The 20,969-nt window shown below is 36.4% G+C and overlaps 2 protein-coding genes across 9 annotated transcripts in view; one reads left to right on the forward strand and one right to left on the reverse strand.

The window, feature by feature from the left end:
* Nucleotides 1-18,885, forward strand: part of TOP2B (DNA topoisomerase II beta) — a 65,136-nt gene extending 46,251 nt beyond the window's left edge. Inside the window, exons 21-36 of one of the 2 annotated variants that reach the window (XM_054815858.1) lie at nt 331-562; nt 2,009-2,143; nt 2,591-2,791; nt 4,468-4,663; nt 4,826-4,917; nt 6,077-6,232; nt 6,372-6,455; nt 7,513-7,710; nt 8,047-8,191; nt 9,430-9,588; nt 10,432-10,639; nt 11,140-11,222; nt 11,862-11,972; nt 17,049-17,165; nt 18,091-18,188; nt 18,397-18,885. In XM_054815858.1, the coding sequence (XP_054671833.1) occupies nt 331-562; nt 2,009-2,143; nt 2,591-2,791; nt 4,468-4,663; nt 4,826-4,917; nt 6,077-6,232; nt 6,372-6,455; nt 7,513-7,710; nt 8,047-8,191; nt 9,430-9,588; nt 10,432-10,639; nt 11,140-11,222; nt 11,862-11,972; nt 17,049-17,165; nt 18,091-18,188; nt 18,397-18,558 (2,377 nt within the window). In that variant the 3' untranslated portion in view covers nt 18,559-18,885. The remainder of the gene's footprint in view (nt 1-330; nt 563-2,008; nt 2,144-2,590; nt 2,792-4,467; nt 4,664-4,825; nt 4,918-6,076; nt 6,233-6,371; nt 6,456-7,512; nt 7,711-8,046; nt 8,192-9,429; nt 9,589-10,431; nt 10,640-11,139; nt 11,223-11,861; nt 11,973-17,048; nt 17,166-18,090; nt 18,189-18,396) is intronic. The other variant, XM_054815859.1, reaches the window with a different exon arrangement.
* Nucleotides 18,886-18,975: 90 nt separating this feature from the next.
* RARB (retinoic acid receptor beta) overlaps nt 18,976-20,969 on the reverse strand; it is a 335,268-nt gene continuing 333,274 nt past the window's right edge. For all 7 annotated transcript variants that reach the window (XM_054815866.1, XM_054815865.1, XM_054815867.1 and 4 more), the window contains one exon: nt 18,976-20,384. In XM_054815866.1, the coding sequence (XP_054671841.1) occupies nt 20,188-20,384 (197 nt within the window). In that variant the 3' untranslated portion in view covers nt 18,976-20,187. The remainder of the gene's footprint in view (nt 20,385-20,969) is intronic.

The raw sequence follows: 20,969 nt of genomic DNA on the forward strand, positions 1-20,969 counted from the left end.
TACTGTCACATTGAACTCTGTGTTCTGAATGCTTCAAAGAATGGTATTTTTGTAGATGTTAAATGCTATTAATTACCAGTGTATTGTGTACATGTGTTACAGTGAAGGAAACAAACATCATCTGTTAGGAACACACTCTTCCATTGGGAAGAACTTCCTTTTCTCAGGTCGTATGTACATTGTATTTTCAGCTTCAGAATGGCAAAGAGAAAGGAAGACATGAGAAAAGTCTACAAATAGATCGTATCTGGACCCATGGACTAATAAAGCATTATGTACTTTACTTACAGGGCTCCAGTTAAACAATTTTCTTCTTTTTCTTTCTTCAAGCCCTCTAGCAAGGCTGCTTTTTCCATCAGTGGATGACAACTTGCTTAAATTCCTTTATGATGACAACCAACGTGTAGAACCTGAATGGTATATTCCCATCATTCCTATGGTTTTAGTAAATGGAGCTGAAGGAATTGGTACTGGATGGGCCTGCAAACTTCCAAACTACGATACCAGAGAGATTGTAAACAATGTCAGACGAATGCTGGATGGCTTAGATCCCCACCCAATGGTAAAAATAATAGTATATGCTGGTACTTATATGTTTACTAAACAAACCTTATTTTGTACTTACAGAATGAATTCATATGAGTCTAGAAATACTTGATTATTGGAACATCTGAGTTGGATTGTCCTAGTAATTTTGTGTAGGAGCTTTACTTGACTGTTGGGATGAGGCTGGGGAAGTTCACCTTGAAGCAAAAACATTGAAATTTCTATATTTCCAATTATTTCAGAGGACTTTTTTTTCAGTCTGCTGACTGTAAGCCTTTACAGTTGCAAGTCTTACAGGGTAGTTATGACATGGCTCCTTTTTGAAGGTGCTACTACTCTTCTTCAGCCAAACTGAACATTTGCTCTGGCTTGTCTGAGTTGTACTCTCTTTTATATGCCTGTAAGCATATGAGAAGATATTGCAACTATTCAAGAAAATCACCAGCTTCTGAACTGCAGCTAGTTTCTGTTCCTTTATTTAAAATTTTCTAAGGAGTCTCGTAAGTGGTGTATACCTGAAAAAAATTGGACAGGAAGAATGCCTGGGTGAACCCAGAATATCTGTAGCCAACAGATGAAATACAGAAAATGTAACCTTTACTTTACAACTGATGGATATTGCTACTTTGCTGTGTTTACCAAGTCACAGAAACAGAAACATCTTTTATTCTCTATTTTGATCACAGTTCACTGAGCATGCAGTATCAATTTTCATGACATAGTGAATTTCCTTTTGCAAATTCTTGGGAACAATGAATATATATATATATATATATATTTTTTTTTTTAATTAATGCAATCCATTGCCCTTCCTTTAGGACTCCTAGGCCTTCTGTGTAGTCTCACAGTCAATTGAAGCTTCACTGTGATTGAAAGAGGCAGTTCTGCCTCCATCTAGCTCCTTTCTGTATGCTGGTATGTGTTTGTGGCTGCATGGTAAGCTGGATAAGGGAATCAATTCAGTTAAAAAAAATTCCCCACCCTGTTAGTAACTTTTCAAACTGGATGGGTTCCACTATCTTTGCCAAACAGCACAAGAATGAAAAAATGGTTAGGGGAGGTAGCACCACTTCTGTAAAGTTATTGTGAGACTGGGGTATTAATCTGTTTTCTGTTATGCCTTATCTGTTCTTGCAGTTTTCTTTAAAAAAGAAAAACAAAACAAACCAAACCAAAAACCCCCACAAACAAAACCCCTACCACCTCACTTGGTTCAGCTGCATCTTCTTAATCATTTATCGACTCTGTAGATGTTAAGATGCACATGACAGAAGAAAGTATGTGTGTATTCTGGTTTTTCTGTAGTATTTTTCCTATGACTTAAGATTTTCACAGGCATGAGAAGCTGGTTGATGAATTAGTGCAATATAAAGTGATAGCTGTATGGTGTATAGTAAACAAATATTTTTCCAATGTTTTAGTATAAAGATTATTACTGCTTTGCTGTTTTTTGCAATTTCAGCTTCCAAACTACAAAAACTTCAAAGGAACCATTCAGGAACTTGGTCAAAACCAGTATGTAGTCAGTGGTGAAATATTTGTGGTTGACAGGAACACAGTAGAAATTACAGAGCTTCCTGTAAGGACATGGACTCAGGTAAGTAACAGTGAAATACATTTACATAAAACCAAAAACTGACAAAAAGTTCCTTATTAAACTATGTGATCCTGAATCCTGATGAACTTTTAACACCATTTTTCTGATGATTATACATACATGGAAGGGAACATGGTTTCATTCTTTTGTGTGCCTTTGTAGAAGATGGTTTTCTACTTGTGCCATCTACTGTCCATACTACAAAGATTGTCTGCTTCTACATTTAATCCCCTTTTTCTTTTGAGTAGACTTTTCTGTCCTTGTTAGATGCCTCTTATATTTGTGCTAGTCTTGGCCTGCATTTTGCAGGTTATACTGGTTCTTTAAAGTATAACTGATATCAGACATAATGCACAAAGCTTTGAAATCTTATGTTGTTTAGTTGGTTTAAGGAGTTAGGGATTTTAAGAAGTTTTTAAGAAGTTTTTGTTACCCTATTTTTTATAGGTGTACAAAGAACAGGTTCTAGAACCTATGTTGAATGGGACTGAAAAAACTCCAGCATTAATTTCTGACTATAAGGAATACCACACTGATACGACTGTGAAATTTGTTGTGAAGATGACAGAAGAAAAACTTGCACAGGCAGAAGCTGCTGGATTGCACAAAGTCTTTAAGCTTCAAACAAGTCTTACTTGTAATTCTATGGTAACTTTCTGATGTTTGGCTATCAGAATCCTTACTGTTTCTTGTTGTAAACTCAAATGTTTTTGTAGTGTACTTTGATATTGAATGGTGTACTGTGTATTTGAAACTGAATAGTAGAAAATTGTAGTGATGACAAATATTAAGTCAATATGGATCAGCAAATCTATTTTAGTCCTGATGAATCTCTCAAACCAATTTAGACAGGCTTGGGGTGGTTAGGTTCCTGTAATTGAAAATTTCCTGTGCAGCTAACCAAAAATGGTTAATTTAAAGTAGATCATACAAATAACTTTCTGCCAAATTATAATTAGATTTGAGTTTTAAACTTGAGACAAGTTACGTTTTCAAAATTGTACTTTATACAGGACTATTACTCCTCTAATAGGAGTTAAATGATCCAACGTTTCCACCAACGTAAATCCCATTTTTGGTTGCAAAGTATAGAAATGCTATCCGTAAGCTGCTGAAGATATATTAGTGATGTAAATTACTCATATGGTTTATTCTGCTTGTAGCAAGATGGGAGTAGAAATGTGAGTAAATATACATGCCTGTCTATTACGAGAGGGATGTGAATTCTAAGATAATTTCTGCCAGAATATTTCCAAACAACCTGTCTTTACAAAGACTGAAAAAACAGTAGGTTGATTTTTTTTTTTAATGTTAGATACTACTTTCAGGTATTATCACAAAGCAAAAAAACCATTACTGTTGCTATTATATAAATCAAAAGCTATGTGAAAGCAGGTTAAAAGTAAATTAAAGACTATAGAATTGGAAGAGGAAAAAGGCCTTGCTCAACCCATTTTGTAGATTGTGCCTGAAAAGTGAATCTACCAAATCAAGGTTGATAGTGTTTATCACAGATTAAAACCACCATATGAACTACTGTGAGAATCTGTCTTCAAATTCATGTTTAACAGATTACAAAATGTTTTGCAGCTTAATCCTGTGTTTTTTACCTACTGAAAGAAATAGTAAGGGCTGGTTTCTGTGCATGTGTAGGAATTAACTTGCCCTAGTGTAAGCGTCTAAAAAAGTTATGTGAGCTAGTCATTGTTCACCCAACTCCCAGATAGATATTTTAGACAGATGAATTGCCCCCTAGAGGGGTTTCTTTCTTTCATTTGACTGTAGAGGGCGCCTAGGGTGACTAGTTCACCTATAAATGTCTAAACTGGGGATGTCAGAAGTCAGGTGCTATTGATTCCACCTATGATGTAAAAATGATTTCTTACTTTGTGCTTGAACTTCAAGGATGGGAGTTTTCACAGTTGAAAAGTGGCAGATTTGACAGCTGAACTGAAAGATTATTAAAGATGCTTTTCAACCATTATGTTAAATAGTTGTGAATCATTAGGTGCTACTGAACTTGTGCTTTAATATTTAGATAAAATTAGTAATTTGACTGAATTCAGGCATATTTCTCTATGTAACTGTCTTCCTGTTTGAACATGTTACCATAAATTTCATTTTAAATCTACATGTGAATAAAAATAAAAATCTATCCAGCTATGTGCTGTGTAGTTCCATAGTAAGGTTTGAGTTCACAGTCTTCAGAATGCCACTTTTTGTATGGTGCATGTATATGTGCAATAGAAATAAACTTGTACACAAAGATTAACAAAGTTGGATTTATGCAATCTCTCTCAAGCAGTATATTATGTATTTCATAGGTGCTATTTGATCATATGGGATGTTTGAAGAAGTATGAAACTGTGCAAGACATCTTGAAGGAGTTCTTTGATTTGCGATTACATTATTATAGTTTACGCAAGGAATGGCTTGTGGGAATGTTGGGGGCAGAATCTACCAAGCTTAACAATCAAGCTCGTTTTGTTCTAGAGAAGATACAAGGGAAAATTACCATAGGTGAGTAAGCATAAGTTAGAATTGGTAGCAGTGGTGGAAAATCTGAAATTGATTTAAATATAGTGGAATGTACTTGCCTGTAAGACATCTATTTTCATGACACTGATTTTTTTTTTTTTTCTTTTTCTTCCCCCTTCCTCATTGTGTGTGTGTGTCTTGTAGAGAACAGATCAAAAAGAGATTTGATTCAGATGTTGGTTCAGAGAGGTTATGAATCTGATCCAGTAAAAGCCTGGAAAGAAGCACAGGAAAAGGTAATTATCTGAAATCACTGGATATATTTGAACCTGTTAATGTTATAAATTATATTAATTTATAGGTGCTTGTTTTCTAGTAGTCTAACTTAATTTTTAACACACATAACACTTTAAAAAGATTATTCATTACTCCTTATTGTCTTCCATTTCTAAAAATACATTAAACTTGTACAAAAATATTGTCACAAAATACTGGTATCATGTATGGATAATACTTAGAAGAAAACTAGATAATACAAGTTTGAAAATGAGAATACAAAGGATTGAATTTCTTAATGTACCCAAATCAAAACTGGCAACTTGATTTCTGACTTGCTGATACATAAAATTCTGCATTAGTTACCCCACACATATGATTTTCCCCTTATTATTTGTCATATGATTGCAAAATGTATTTATGTATAACTTATCAGTTTTCTGTGATGAAACATGAATATTATAAACCTATGACTTTTGAACTTTAGCAAATTTGACCATGGCCTATATTTATTTCTGCTTTTTTAAAACCAAGAGGGTTTTTTATTGTTCCAAAAGAGATGTGACATGCTTCATTTCATGCTTTACTATGGGAAGATGAAACTACTTTGAAAAGCAACTTCAAATTTCTGTCAGCCACCCCTTTTCTGTGCCATTGCTACTGCTTTTCCTTTTTGTTTTCATTTCTCATTTGCTTTGCTTTTTTTTTTTACTACTGTATTTTAACTCCATGCAGTGTATTGTATTTTATAACAAAACTATTATGAGAAATTTTGATCCGTTTCTAAACCAGAGTTTGTACATTTGGGGCTTTGATACTAGTTTTTATCCAAAAGACTGTGCTCGTTTCTGAAGAAACAGGTATACGTGAATATCCCAAGGGCAAAGGTCTCAACCCTGTGAGATAGCTAGGACGGTACTGATATCTGTAGCCAACAGTGTACAAGGCATATGACTAGCATCAGGTTCAGATTTGTTTTCTTACATCCAATGATTAAATAATCCAACTATAGAAGGTCACAGGAACATGGCCTTTTGGAAAGGTCCAGAAAAAATGTTAAGGTTATTGAATCTATGAGGGCATACCTTACTACTCTCTTATGGTGTTTTGGAACAATGTTACAGTTCGTACATAGAGCTAAGATTATTAATACTTGTAATTGTGAATATTTCACTTTAGGCAGCAGAAGAGGAGGACCCACAGAACCTGAATGATGATGCTTCCTCTGCTTCTGGCTCAACTTCTGGCCCTGACTTTAACTATATCTTAAACATGTCTCTGTGGTCACTCACAAAAGAGAAAGTAGAAGAGTTAATTAAGCAGAGAGATTCAAAGGTTGGTACACCATGGAAGGCTTGTTCTGAAATGATACAGTAATTACTGATGTGTCTAATTGTGAATGTTCAGTTTTGATAGTATTTACTCTAGTTGTAACTTAGTAACTTACATTCTACATGCTACTTTGATGTTTTAGGAAAGAGAACTAAATGACCTTAAAAGGAAATCTTCTTCAGATCTCTGGAAAGAAGATTTAGCGGCCTTTGTTGAAGAGCTTGAAGTATGTTTTATTTTACATATCTTTCTAAAAATATTAAATTTAATTTAATAAGAGCATTAATTAATTAAAAGTATTAAAATTTAAGAAAAATAATAAAAATTATGAAGTTTTGGATTAAAAGTATATAGATCTCCAAATATAGTGATAAGTGGGAAATCAATATTGGGTCTTTGTGTTCCTAGTTGTGTTCCTCGGGGATTGTCTCTTGCATCTATACAATTTAATGTTGGGATTTTTTTCCCAAGTCAGTGATGGTAAAAGAAAAATTACCAGGAGACAACTGGGAGTAGTAACTACTAATAGTAATAATTATAGTAGTTCTACCTGATCTTCTTGGTTGTGAGGCAATAAGTATTGTCAAATGCAAAGCTGTACACGTAGGAACGAAGTGTGTAGACTGTACCATATGAGGGGCTCTTACTTTGCCTCATCAGTAACTCTGGAAAAAAGTAATGTCCTATTGGTGAGTAACTTGCCGAGAGCCTCAGCATTCAATGTTGTCTGAAAAGGGCTGATGTAGTCATTTTGGAGTGACCCAGGATAATACAAATAAGCCATTTGCTTTATTTCTCTGCATATTCATGATACAACTGCAATTGGAAGTGTTCTGTTTGGATGTCTGTATTTCAGCTGTATGTTCATACTGTGAAAAAAGCTAATTAAAGGACTGGAGAATGTGCCTTAAAAATTACTCCAGAAACTAGCTGCTTAAATTAAACATTGAAGTACTTAAAAGTTGCATCAGTACCCAGACACATACATGAGAAATAGAAACGTGATAGAAGAAAGATTTTTAGTCAAGCAGTGTCCAAAAGCTTGTGTTTATTTAATCTTGAATGAAAATGTAGTTTTTAACTGTACAGGGTAATGAAAAAATTACCAAGATTAAGTAGTTGGTTTTCCATTACTGGAAAGTGTGTTACAATTCAAGTGAGAATTAAGGCAAGTCTTACGCTCCATGTAAAAAGGAGATGAATCTTGAATAATCACTATGTTCTACTTTATCCTTATTAAAAACGAATGTGTAACCCCCACCCCATCCCCCCTTGTTTGATAGAAAGTAGAAGCACAGGAAAGAGAAGATGTTTTGGCTGGCATGGTTGGCAAACCAATAAAAGGCAAAGTTGGTAAACCCAAGATGAAGAAACTTCAGTTGGAAGAGACCATGCCATCACCATTTGGCAGAAGAATAGTTCCACAGATTACATCAGCCATGAAAGCTGATGCCAGTAGGAAACTGCTGAAAAAGAAAAAGGTAAATCAAAACTATTGCTATAGTTAGACTATTTATTATTTAATTGCTGTATTTTTCTACTCTGGTAGCATAAATCCAAACCACTAGACCTCATTAATGCTTTATTTACACTGTGTTGCTGATCTAATGCATGAAGAAGTTAATACTGGATTTCTTCTACGTTTGTAAGCCTCTTGTTACTACTTTTATTGTGATTTCTTCTTTCCAAGACTGTTCAACAAATGTCATTATAGTAGTCTACTTTCATGTATTACCTTCTACAAAACTATTCCAGTTCTATTTTGTAATATAAAAGTACAACTTATATTATTTTGCCAAACTTCTTTATATTTTTAGGGTGAAACTGATTCTCTAGCAATAAAAATGGAATTTGATGAAGAATTTGGTGGTGTGCCAGCTGAGGGTGGTGGGGATGACTCACTGAATACATCAGCCACAGCAACTAAAACCCCTAAACCTAAGAGAGAGAAGAAGGAGCCTGGTAAGATCCTTACAAAGTCATAGTTAACCTTAGTTGTGTATACTAATTGGGCATTAAATATATTTTTAACACATAGTGAAAAGGGAAATACACCATCACTATTTAATCTGATTTTCTTCCCCAAAAAGATGTGTAGAAACACTTGAAAGTACTCTGCTGAAATTTCTTGTATGTAAGCTGCTTTTATGGGGTTTCTGGATCTTACATTTTCTGCATTTGATTTTTTTTGGGGGGGGGGTGGTGTCTAAGTCTTTGAATTTGTGAGTAGAAAAATAGATTATTTTTACATAATTAGAGTAATTCTATGGAAACTGAAATTTTTAGTTTGCATGGTCTCTGACTTTGAAGGACATGGCACTCACCTTCAGTCTGAGTAATTGTATAGATTGTAAAACTTGATTAAATAAATATATTTTCCTATTGACATATTCAGTCATTCTGACTTTTAAAAAGTTATGCATGTTATGGCTTGGCAGACTAACCAATGCTGATGTTAACTTTCCTTTTACCTCTGTCAGTAGGAATTTATTATTACTGTTTGAGAAATACATAGTAATGATGGGGCAGCAATAAAAAAGAAAGCTAAAGACAGAAGAGAAGGTTTTAAGCATGAGGTTTAAAAAAAAAAGTAATAAAAAGCAGTTATACAAATATTTCTTCTGAGATAAGATCTGGTTTTAATTATTCAGGAGATTATCCAACCTGAATAGATTAACTGAGTACAATTATGACTGAGTTGTCTACATGCAGCTCAAATCTACCCTAGCTGGTGTTGAGCCAGAGCCAATTAGCCCAGCTTGACCTGGGCTTGCCCTGCAATTGACTGACCGCATTGTAACCCCCCAGTAGGGTATCTTCTCCTTCCTGTGTTAATTTGATTTTTCCAATAACTATTCCTGATCATGTTCCCTAAATAATGGAAAACTGCTTGTTCTTTTCCTGGAAAACCCCAGCAACCTTTAAAAAAATGGAAGTTTGACTGCAGAGGAACTAAAACTGCAAATTAGAAACTTTTATGTTTTTCAGTCGTAAATTTATTTGGCAGCAGGTCAGGTTCTGTGTGAAGTAATTTCATCTTGTTCAATTTTTCTTCAGGAAGGAGAAGAAAATTTACAACATTTAAAGGAGAACTTTTTAAGATAAAAAAAAAATATACTAAATTTATGCATCATAAAGATTAGAGAAGATGAAAATATTTTTTTTACCCTAACTGTAGTAAACGCTTTAACTTGTGGCAGGTACTAGGGTAAGAAGAACACCATCGTCTACAAAATCCAGTGCAAAAAAAGTGAAGAAACGAAACCCATGGTCCGATGATGAATCCAAGTCTGAAAGTGATTTAGAAGAGAATGAGCCTGTGATTATTCCAAGAGACTCTCTGCTTAGGAGAGCTGCAGGTACCCAAGCTTTTGTGACTTACGCATTGTGAACTGAAAGTTTCAACTACAAAACTACATTTTCCCTTGACCATAGCCTTTCTTTAGGACTTTATCTCTTTATCTCCTACAGATAGCTTGCATTACATTTTCTTCACTGTGCAGTTAATGAAAAAAACCCTTAATGTCAAGACAAAGAACTTGAAAGTTGATATATAAGGTTTTGTAACTTGTTCCAGAAATATTTTCCCTTATTGTAAACATTAGAATAGAAATTACTCACAAAACTAGTGAATTATACAAGAAATAGACAAGATAATACCATTACAAATGAAAAAAAATAATGCAATTATATTGTCAAATAAGGCCCTAAAGCCCAAATGGGTAGTAAAAATTTGTCAAAAAAAATTCTGAACAGTCCATGAAAAGCAAAAATATCAGATCCTGAAAGTTTGGAAAATATATAAAAATTTGATAGTTAAAGAAAAACACACAGATTTTTCTGGAAAATTTGATCAATTTTTCAAGCACTTGATTAGGAAGAATGTTCAAATGATAGATTCAAGAAAACTTCGATGTCAGTGAAGGATTCTCATTCCTTAAAAGTACTTATGCAGTGATGTCTCCATAATGCCGTTAGCTTGAAGGTATCTGAGCAAGCTGCAAGTGGTGTTAGATGTTTGGCAACACTTTAAATTATGTCCCTTTATTCTTCCAGGCTCAAACAAGTTTTGTTTCCCCCAGTTTTTTGTCTAGTATACTCTGAGGCAGGGATTGTTTAGTGACTTCCACTTTCATTTATGTATGTATTAACATAAACAACTATCTTGAAATGTGTGTGTATATGTGATTTTCTTTTTTTAGCTGAGAGGCCCAAGTATACTTTTGACTTCTCAGAAGAGGAGGATGATGGTGATGATGATGATGATGCCAACAATAATAATGATTTGGATGAGCTCAAAGTAAAAGCCTCTCCAGTTACAAATGACAGAGAGGATGAGTTTGTTCCCTCAGACAGTTTAGAAAAAGATGAATATGACTTCTCCCCAGCCAAATCAAAGCCGTCTCCAGAGTAAGTACTATACCTCAGCAGTATTTCTTTACTAATAATTTTTTTGAATGCAGAAGTCTCTGAACAAAGCTGTGAAACATCAAGCTGTTATAACTCTACATGTACCATGGAAAATAAAATTTATACATTTCTGGGGAGGAATCAAAGCGTATGTTATCTCAGCCTTGCAATTGACCCATGCAGAGGTAAACATGACTTACCAAATTACGGTACACTGTCAGTAATGTTATCTGTTTAAACTGCATTTTGTAAGATTCTCCGTTTTCTATCTTGTGCCAGTCTGGTATACAGACAAAAAATGTAATTTTGTTAATTTAAAATGCCTGAAGTTCATGACTGAATGGTGATTTTAGGGGTTTGACTGCTGCAAGCATATAGAAAAATGCTAGAAATGCTTTGTAGTGCTAAACCAGGAATTTAATCTCATATGGATATTATAATGTCTACATACTTCAGTAAGTAGTTAATACAACTCATGATTTCTTTTTCCTGTTTGGAAGTAGAAAAATATCTCAAGACAAGAAAAATCAAGATTTTGGGAACATCTTCTCTTTTCCATCTTACTCTCAGAAGACTGATGATGGTGAGCTTGTTTGCACTCATGTGTTTACAGATTCACAGAATGGTAGGGGTTGGAAGGGACCTCTGGAGATCATCTAGTCCAACCCCCCCGCTAGAGCAGGATCACCTAGAGCATGTTGCACAGGATGGCGTCCAGGCGGGTTTTGAATATCTCCAGAGAAGGAGACTCCACAACCCCTCTGAGCAGCCTGTTCCAGTGCTCTGTCACCCTCAAAGTGAAGAAGTTTTTCCTCATATTGAGATGGAACTTCCTGTGTTCCAGTTTGTGCCCGTTGCCCCTTGTCCTGTCACTGGGCACCACTGAGAAGAGTCTGGCCCCTTTCTCTAGACAACCGCCCTTCAGATATTTAATGTTATAGCAACCGTTATGGAATATATTAGGGAGTTTATGTTGTATACACAAACTTCACACAGTAGTTATAGAAGTAGGATGTCCAGATTTATAAAGGAAAAATGGGAAGGAGGTTCTGATCCTTAGCAGAACGAAGTTTGTATCATAGATAAGAAAGTCACAGTACATGCACAGCCTAGCTGTAGTATCAAAAGGACTTTTTTGAGATTAATTTTGACTGTAATTAATATTGATGATTTAAAATATGCAGTGAACACACCTTATTCTAAATGTACTCTGTGATTGTAGATACAGCAAAATTGGACAGTGATGAAGAGGATTCTGCTCCTGTTTTCTCATCATCTTTTGCCCCAAAACAAACAGAGAAAATTCCAAGTAAAACAGTAGCTGCTAAAAAGGGTACGTATAGGATTGTCCTGTAAGCCAATCCATTTTTTTAAAACTCATCTCCTTCACCTTTATATTATCTCTTCACATCTTCAAAGTGGGAACTGCATTCATTTATTTTGACCTCGGTGAAATTCAGCATAGGGTGTGAACTTCTTCCACCTCCTTAATGATATTGATTTCTTTCCTTCCACTGGCTACTTTAGTGTCAAAACATAACACTTTCCACATGTGGAGTTGGTGTTCGGCCTTTGATTAGTTTAACTAATGGGAGGTTTTTACCCTCTGGGAATGAGTGAAACAAGATGACCTTGGGGTTGAAGATAGTCTTTTATAATGGATATAACTTATTTACTTTAAAAGGAAGGAGAGCAAGTGCAAAGGAGGACTCCCCAAGAAATATTTGTGTCCTAAGTAGGTGTCGTGGTTTAACCCCAGCCAGCAACTAAGCACCACGCAGCTGCTCACTTGCCTCTCCCCTAGTGGGATGGTAAAGAATAAAAGTGAGAAAACCCATGGGTTGAGATAAAGACAGTTTAATAGGAAAAGCAAAAGCCGTGCGCACAAGCAAAGCAAGGCAAATAATTAATTCACGACTTCCCATGGGCAGGCAGGTGTTCAGCCATCCCCAGGAAAGCAGGACTCCATCACACCTAATGGTTACTTGGGCAGACAAATGCCATCACTCTGAACATGCCCCCCCCTTTCTTCTTTTTCCCCCAGCTTTATATGCTGAGCATGACGTCATATGGTGTGGAATATCCCTTTGGTCAGTTGGGGTCAGCTGTCCCAGCTGTGTCCCCTCCCAACTCCTTGTGCACCCCCAGCCTACTCATGGGTGGGGTGGGCTGAGAAGCAGAAAAGGCCTTGACTGTGCATAAGCACTGCTCAGCGGTAATGAAAACATTCCTGTGTTATCAACACTGTTTTCAGCATAAATCCAAAACATAGCCCCGTACTAGCTACTATGAAGAAAATTAACTCTATTGCAGCCAAAACCAGCACAGTAGGCTTTTGCAGTAAGTTCCACTTGGCACAGTTGTTTTTCTTCTTGAAACGGATGATGAAAGACTCTCCTTAAACTAAAGAGGTATAAATTCTTTCAGTTATTAGTCAGGCTCTTAGAACTGGCATCTCGCAGGATCTCACATCGCAGAATTAAGGATAATTCCAAGAAGAGCATGTTTATTATTTGGATTTGTTTCTGTGGTTGTGCTTGGGTATTTGTAGGAATAAGGTTTTTTTGCTCTGTCTACCTTGGGGAATATTGGTTTATTGGTTTTTAGTGCTACTTCTAAGAGAAAGACTTGCACTTGTTTCTAAATGTTGTGTTAAGATTATGCTAGACACTTGCTGTAATTAATGGTGAAAATAATGTTTTTTCTTACATAATACTAGTTTAAGTAGGTTATAAAATACAGTTCTTAGCACATGATAGACTAGAGATTTTGTTGCTTTCAGATCTTTGCCTTTCTTCCTGTATGTCTTTCAGATATTTTCCTTGTTGCTCAATCTTCTGTCCTCCAAAAGCTTTTTTTTCCCCCTGTGATACTGTGGCCTTTGTTTTTTAAAACCTCTTTTGACCAACTTGCAGCTGAACTTACTGTATTAATTCTTCCTAAAAAAGATATCTCAAGGAAATCTGAAAGAAAGCAGCCAGTTACAATAGTTACCTTACTCTCTTAAAAATGAGAAAAAATATCTTTGTTATATATTAGGTACCAGAGAATGGCAGCATCTTTTCATCCTCTCCCCCATTGCTTCCCTATTTCTAATCTCTTTCTTGCTGCATTGTGTCTAATCTAATTTGTAAACTGTTGGAATCAGCGAATGTCTGAATGCTTCTCAAACGCTTTCAGCTAATATAGTTCTATAATACAGTAAATGAAGATTGTTTACAGAAATAACTGATCTGTAATAGAATAGTCTTTTATGTTAAACTTCTGTACTGAAGTAAATACAAGAGAGAACTGCGTATGCAGTAGCTAGGCATGGATGCAATTTAACAATCTCTTTCTCTCTGTTTTTTGAAGGCCTGGATGTGATGAGTTCTCATTAACCTAACTCGAAACCTTAAAATATAGCTGTGATCTGTTTCCCCATTTCTAATTAACCTTTACACTCACAAAATAGATATAAACAGGCTCTCTTTCAAGCAAAACTTAAATTTTTGCCTTCAGAGCAGCCTTAGGGACACAGTCTCCCTCTCAGTGCATGACAATACGACAGGTTGCTTTCACCAGTTTTCACATCTTCTCCTTTGCCCAGATTAGACATGACCACAAGTTTCATGATCACAGTTTGACAGTGCAGTGATAACTTAGCGTGCTTAGTTCATTGGTCATCTGGTATCCTTTTAGTAGTCTCCTTGATTCTAACTCCATCTTCATGCCCTGCATCAGCAGCTCCTTCAAAACCCATTTTCTGGTATTGTCATATTCCATCAACTCACCCTTACACTGGGAATGCCTATAGTGTGGCTGAAACAATTATTCTAGAGTTGTTTGATTTTCTGTGACTTCATAGCTTGGATTTGTAGGGATAGAAAGCTGAAACTGAAGAACCATTTGTTGTGCCTTGCTGTCTGTACAGCCACGTTCCCTTCTCAGTGAGAAGAATTAAAGGAATAGGTATGAGTTCAGCTTCTTTTCAGACTTTGATCAATTTGAGATGAAATCTCTTGACCTCTGGTGTTGGCTATAGAGGATCAAGAGACCGCTGAGCTTGCTTTCCATGCACTATTTGAGAGGTCTGTGGTTCTAGTGCCTTATAGTAAGCCTCAGGGAAACCTGAAGAGCAGTCTTACACTTTGATTATAAGCAGCTGCTCACCTTGAACAGCCCAGCTGTTAAGATTCTAGCAGTGAGATGTACCGTTTGCATCAGCTGTAGTACTGATACCATTTCTGGACTTTCTGCCAAAAACTTGGGCTTCTTGAGAGCCCGTATACATTGAGACCACTGCAGACTTCCATTTCATGTCGTGATACCTAGTGAAGAGCTTGGCTGAGCTGATTGCAGTCTGGTGTCTAGTTGTTGTCAGAGATCTTTCCAACTTGTGCAGGTATTAGGTGTATATCTAAGGTAGAGGTTCAGAAACCCACTAGAGTTAGTACAGAGGGAGATCCATGTTCTGGAAGCCATGGACACTATTACTTCAGTCACCAGGCAACAATTGAAAGGTTTACTGTCCTTTGGACTTGGTGTTCTGCAGGCAGACTTCACAGGAGTTGACCAGTGAAGACAAGCTCTGTTCCAAGGAAAGAACAAGTCTAGTGTTTGTGGCAGTGTGTCATACCTCTCTTTCATTCCCTAGTTCCTTATTTGTCAGTGAGCAGTCTGCCCCTCTTCTATCATGAGGTAACAAACTCAAGGACTCATGGCCAGCTGAAGATAGGTACATCTCATGGTGTATGTGCTGGGTAGTATTTGTCAATGGAGCATACTTGGCTTCTGTCTGGTACACCAATTCTGCATTAACAGCATGAGGAACTGTGCAAGGCACAATTATCTGGCCAAAACATACACAGTCCTGTAGGAGGACATCTAAACCTCAGCTCCTGATGTTGAGTGTCACCTAGATCTAAAATGGATCCCTTCTTCTAAAATTCTCTTGATCACAATTTCTGCTTGTCATCTTCAAGTTGATGAAACTTCTAAATCTTTCCCCTCCGTGCCCCCTAGTCTACGTTTCTTATGCTGGTAAAGCTTTTTCCTTTATGAAGGACTTCATTGCCTTATGGGACCTAAAATAGTGTATCTTCAGGTAACACTGCCCCCTCCTTTACTGATAACTAGCTACTTTCTTTTGGTGATGACTCTAGAAAGTATTTCCCCTGCTTTCAGTTGCTGTGTACTTTTTCCAGGCTTACTGGTAGGTCTTTGTGGCTTACTTTATGCTAATACAGCTGGGTTTTCCCAGTTGAGATAACTAGAAAGACCTATTTCAAGTTGCTTTCAAATATGGTTCCTGACTTCCATCCTAAGCATTGTTGCTTCCCTCCCCAAATCTTAGCTGAAATGCTGTCATGGCCAACACCATTTTTTTCCCATCTGTGATGCCAAAGAAAGCTGGTTTTTTTTGTATTGTGAGTTACTACAACAAAACCCTGGAAGGACATAACTGTCCTTGTGCACTGACTCTCCAGTGGGTAGCAGTTCAAGGCATCAGAGCAAAAAACTTTGTGGAGACACTCGCTTGTTGTCTGAATGCATTCCCCTGGTGATACCATAAATGAAAGCATGCGTTCTCACAAATGTCCACATTCCTGCTATCATCTGGAGTGTTTTTACACGTCCTGTCATCTTTGAGGTTATTTGTGGCCAATAGAGTGTAGGTCAGTAGTGTATCTAAGGTTTCTGCAAAAGACTGGCTTGTCTGTAAGCATATAGAACATATTATCTGATGATCTTAAGGATCTTTTCCAACATAAATGATTGTGATTCTATCCCTTGTCACCTATTGTGTGACCATACCCATGACTGTCTTTTAATGATGGGAAAACTATTTGCATAGCAGTAATTGAAATTCTGTAAGAAATCCACAGCTGTGTCTCCTTCCTGTCCTTTCTGCTTTTTCTGAAGTTCCTTTTTACTGAGAGTGACAGAAACGAATGTCACAGTCAGACGCACTGTTTCTCCAACTCCTGCAAGTAATCATAGGGCAGGTTGTCCTGCAGTTGTACTACTGTGAAGGCAAAAATGTCCCAAGCAGCAAGCTGTATCCGTAAACACTGTAATGTAATGTAGCCTATCATGTTTAAAGTATCCAACCTGGAGAACTTCTGTTGCTGCTTTAGTTATTGGTAACCTTTTTTTTTTTTTTTTTTTTGTGGTCAAAAAGATGAAGTAGTTAATCAAAACCACTGGACCTTACTGAATGCACTGATACATCTCAAAGTATAGCAAAGGAAACCTCCTGTTTATGCCACGCAATTTTAGTGTAAAAGCTGAAGTATGTTTTCCCCAAGTGCAGAAACTGCTCATCTTAGTATCTGCCATTTATGCTGTAACTGGCATAGCTAATAAAATTTAATATTTCTAACCAATATGTGAATTTAACATATTTAGTATCTCTAACTTCTAACAGCAAAACTAGATGTGCCCCCTAAACCTAAAAGAGCTCCCAAGGCCAAGAAGGTGGAAACTGTAAACTCTGACTCAGATTCAGAATTCGGCATTCCAAAGAAGACTGCAGCACCCAAAGGTAAGAGTTCTGGTGCTGTGCTCCTCAACACTTGTGGCTCTGCTCTAACAGATTCACAATCATTTTTACAAGGAAGCAGAACTAGTGCTTCTAAAATTAGAACCACAGTGATTTATTAGTAATTTAATCACTAGTAGATTATTCAGCCATGAGCCTTTTCTGTGACAAATATAGCACACTGACTTTACTTGACAAACAATGCGTGAACTTTTTAGCTGACCTTCACTGTTGGGACTATATTTAATAGCTCCAACCCCCCAACCCCTTTTTTTTGTTTGTTTTGTTCATCAGTTCGACTGGATACTGCTTATTTTCTTTGCTCTCAGCTTTTTACCAAGATGGTAAAATTCTGGTAGTAATTCTAGTAAATAGTGATTTCTGGCTTTTTAAACCAGTTTTTTGTATCCTAGTTCTCAGTTGTCAGAGTCCTCACAGCAGAGCAAGCGGTGTAATCAGAGGAGTCTGCAAAGGATGTGCCAGTGTTGAGGAGAAAACTAGAGTTACTAAATAGTAAAGGTGAATTAATGCTGTGTAATCAGTACAGAAGGTGACTAAAGACTTGTAGTACTTCAGAAGTCTAGAAGTCATTGAGCTAATGAAATTTGTCCCTGCCTTGAACTCACAGCTTGAATTGCAAGGGTGAATGGTAACTTTGGAAGAAGTATAAAAGATTTAAAAAAACAAAAAAAAAACCCTAAAAAAAACCCCAAAACCCCAACCCTTGTATTTTACTGCTGTTGTGAAGAAGCTCGAGTTGTAAACTAACCTAGAACATTAATGTATAGGCATACTAATTTCACAAGGTTGGTGGGATTGTTTTTTTTTTTCCATCTGCTGAACTGTGGAGTTTTATTTAACAAAACAAAACAAACAAACAAACAATCAAAAAAACAACAACAAAGTTAAATCATGTTCTCTCCCCTAGGAAAAGGTAGAGGGGCAAAGAAAAGGAAAACATCTAGTTCAGAAAATGAAGGTGAATACAACCCTGGGAAGAAAACACCTAAATCAACACCAAGCAAGGTCAGTTCCATCTATGGTTTTTTTTCCTTGTAAAAAGAACTGAATGGATTATATTAAAGTTCCATTTTCTTGTTATAGGTTGCTAATATGATAATGGGGGTTAGGTGTGTTTAGAAATGAGATGTTAGAGAAGGTTTCCTTCAATTCTGAACATTAAAAGCGAAAACATACACAGCATCACAACTGATTTGTCTTTTCTTTCCTAAAGAAATCCAAGAAGGCCGCTTTTGACCAGGATTCTGATGTGGAAATCTTTCAGTCAGGCTTTGCCTCCGAAACTGCCCCAAAGCCACGGACAGGCCGGGCTAGAAAAGAAGTTAAATATTTTGCAGAGTCTGATGAAGATGATGATTTTGATATGTTTAATTAAGTGCCCAAAGAGCACACAAATGTTTTCCAACAACTATCTTGTGTTGTCCTTTTGTCCCTTCTGTCGCAAACTTTTGTACATTTGACTTATTTTATGTGATAATGTAATTGATGGTTTTTATTATTGTGTGTAGGCATTTTAACATTTTGTTCTTACACCTACAGTTTTATGCTCTTTTTTACTCATTGAAATGTCATGTATTTGTCTGACTGGCTTGTAGAGATGTTCTAGACAGCTGTGCTAAAGCACATTTTAATTGTCATGGTTGCAAACAGCAAACCTGCTTTTTGAAATGAAGTTTAAACATTAAAAAAAATGGAAAACTACCGTGTGTGTGTGTGTGTGTGTGAAATTAGGACTAGAGGGACTACTTGTACACAGTGGGTTTTTTTAAAATAAATATATTTTATTCTTTGCCAGGAGACTCCATGGAAAAAGGTAAACAGTATATGAACATAGAAAGCATTGTTAAACAATCTCAATGTACAAACAGAGCCAGTGAAAGTACATCACAGACTTGCTAGAATATATAAAAAAAAAAAAAAAATCCACTAGTGCTTTAAATGAAACCTAAGAAACTGACACTTTAAATCTGTTAACCATTCTACCACAGTTTTCACTCTGCTTCATGGTGATTTAACAAGGCCAAGAAGGCAGATTCTCTCCTTGTGTTTCTGGCAGTCCTAGCTGTGCTCCCCTAGCGCCAGGAAGCCTGGCTGACCCAGCTACTTCCTGGCAGTCCCCTCCGAAGGAAATACCCTAGGCTCGCCGATGCGAAAGCTGTAAATGAGCCCGCTGGTTATCATCCCATGAAGTTTCCCTAATGGCTTGTGAACAAGTAAACAAAAACAAGGTAACACTAAAAAGTGTTTCTGCCTTGGAGGCTATCATTACTGTAGAAATGTTGTTGTCATTAATTGTGTAGCTAGGTCACCAGCCAGGTAAGAAACCACTTCTTCAAATTTTAAAGTGACATTAACAGTGGAACAAATGACATCTGAATAACTGATCTGGCAGTTAATGCTGATACTGATGTCTTTTCTGCTAGTGCAGTGACTTTTTGTATACTTTTTACAAGGAAGGAGATGCAAACTGAGGGCATCAAAGACAAATTTTCATATTAAACTAAATCCGACGGTCCTTTAAACTTACTTTTCTGGATGTGTAGAGTAGTCCATTTCATATGGTTGGTGTCTTGATTGGCTTAGGTATGAGAGACAAAAGGAAAGCACCAAACATCCAGTATAGAAAGTACAGCCATACATTTGTATGTACAAAGTCATCAGAAATGCAACCAGAATTTAAAGTTTGAGATCTGTCTTGTCACCATGCAATCTTGAATGTTCAGAGGAGAAAACAGAAGCTTAACTAATTTTTTTTTTTTTGCATGAAATGGCTGATTTAGAGTTTCAAAAGTTTGCATTTTCTAGTTTTAAGAGTTTAAACAGCAAGGAGTATATATCGATACATATGAAAATTTCTTGGTCCTTGTTGAGTTTTTATCTATATATATATACATATATAGATATATATTAAGTCCAGAAACTAAGCAGCAGTAAAAATGTTTTTTCTTGCTTTTCATCCCTGTACATAAGGTGTTAGGAATGTCTGAAGTAGCTGGAAAATGTCTTATTGCACCATTGGGGATTGACTGACACTGCTGTTATCCACTGAACTAGGCGAGATACTGGGACTGTGTTCTGCAGGGTTTCCATTTGAGGTTGGTGTCAGTGGTTCATGTCCTTCAGAGTTCTCCAGCATTTCCTGAATGAGAGGTGGCATGGATCCAGGGATTTCCATTTTCAATGTAATGACACGTTCTGCACCTTTAAAAAGAAAACAAAAAGCCCTTGCTGTTAGTACGATTCGTACAATTTCCTTTTTTTTGTTAGCGTCAGCAGTAGTAATTTCAGGGTACTTTATTTTAATGGCTTTAGCCTCTCCTATTCTTCTTGCATAATTTTGTATGTGAGTGAACAACTTGGTCCATTACAAGAAAAAGGTGTTAGATGAGGACTCCTTACCAAATCAAAGTAGCAACTGATACTATAATACAGGTAAATTGGATTGGCTCTTTTTCACAGAAGGAACCAAAACAGCATTAAATTATACTGAAACATTAAACTGTGATGACGCAAACATCTTCATAAATTGGAATGTAAGATTTTTAATCTGCACTGGATCTGCAAAGACTATAGAATGACAAAAATTCTGGCATTGATTTGTGTTAATCAGTGGTGAGGCGAATCCTGTAAGAGAACTGTGGCGATGTCAGAACATTTCTTTCCCGTAGAGAAATCTGTGAAATAAGAATCAGAATTTAACAAACCCCTGTTTTACAAAGCAACAAATTCAGGCAAAAGGATACAGATTTATGGGGGTTTTTTTGTGAAGCTGCCTTCTGTAGTTCT

This window comes from Grus americana, chromosome 2, assembly GCF_028858705.1.
Source record: "Grus americana isolate bGruAme1 chromosome 2, bGruAme1.mat, whole genome shotgun sequence".
Taxonomy (NCBI): domain Eukaryota; kingdom Metazoa; phylum Chordata; class Aves; order Gruiformes; family Gruidae; genus Grus; species Grus americana.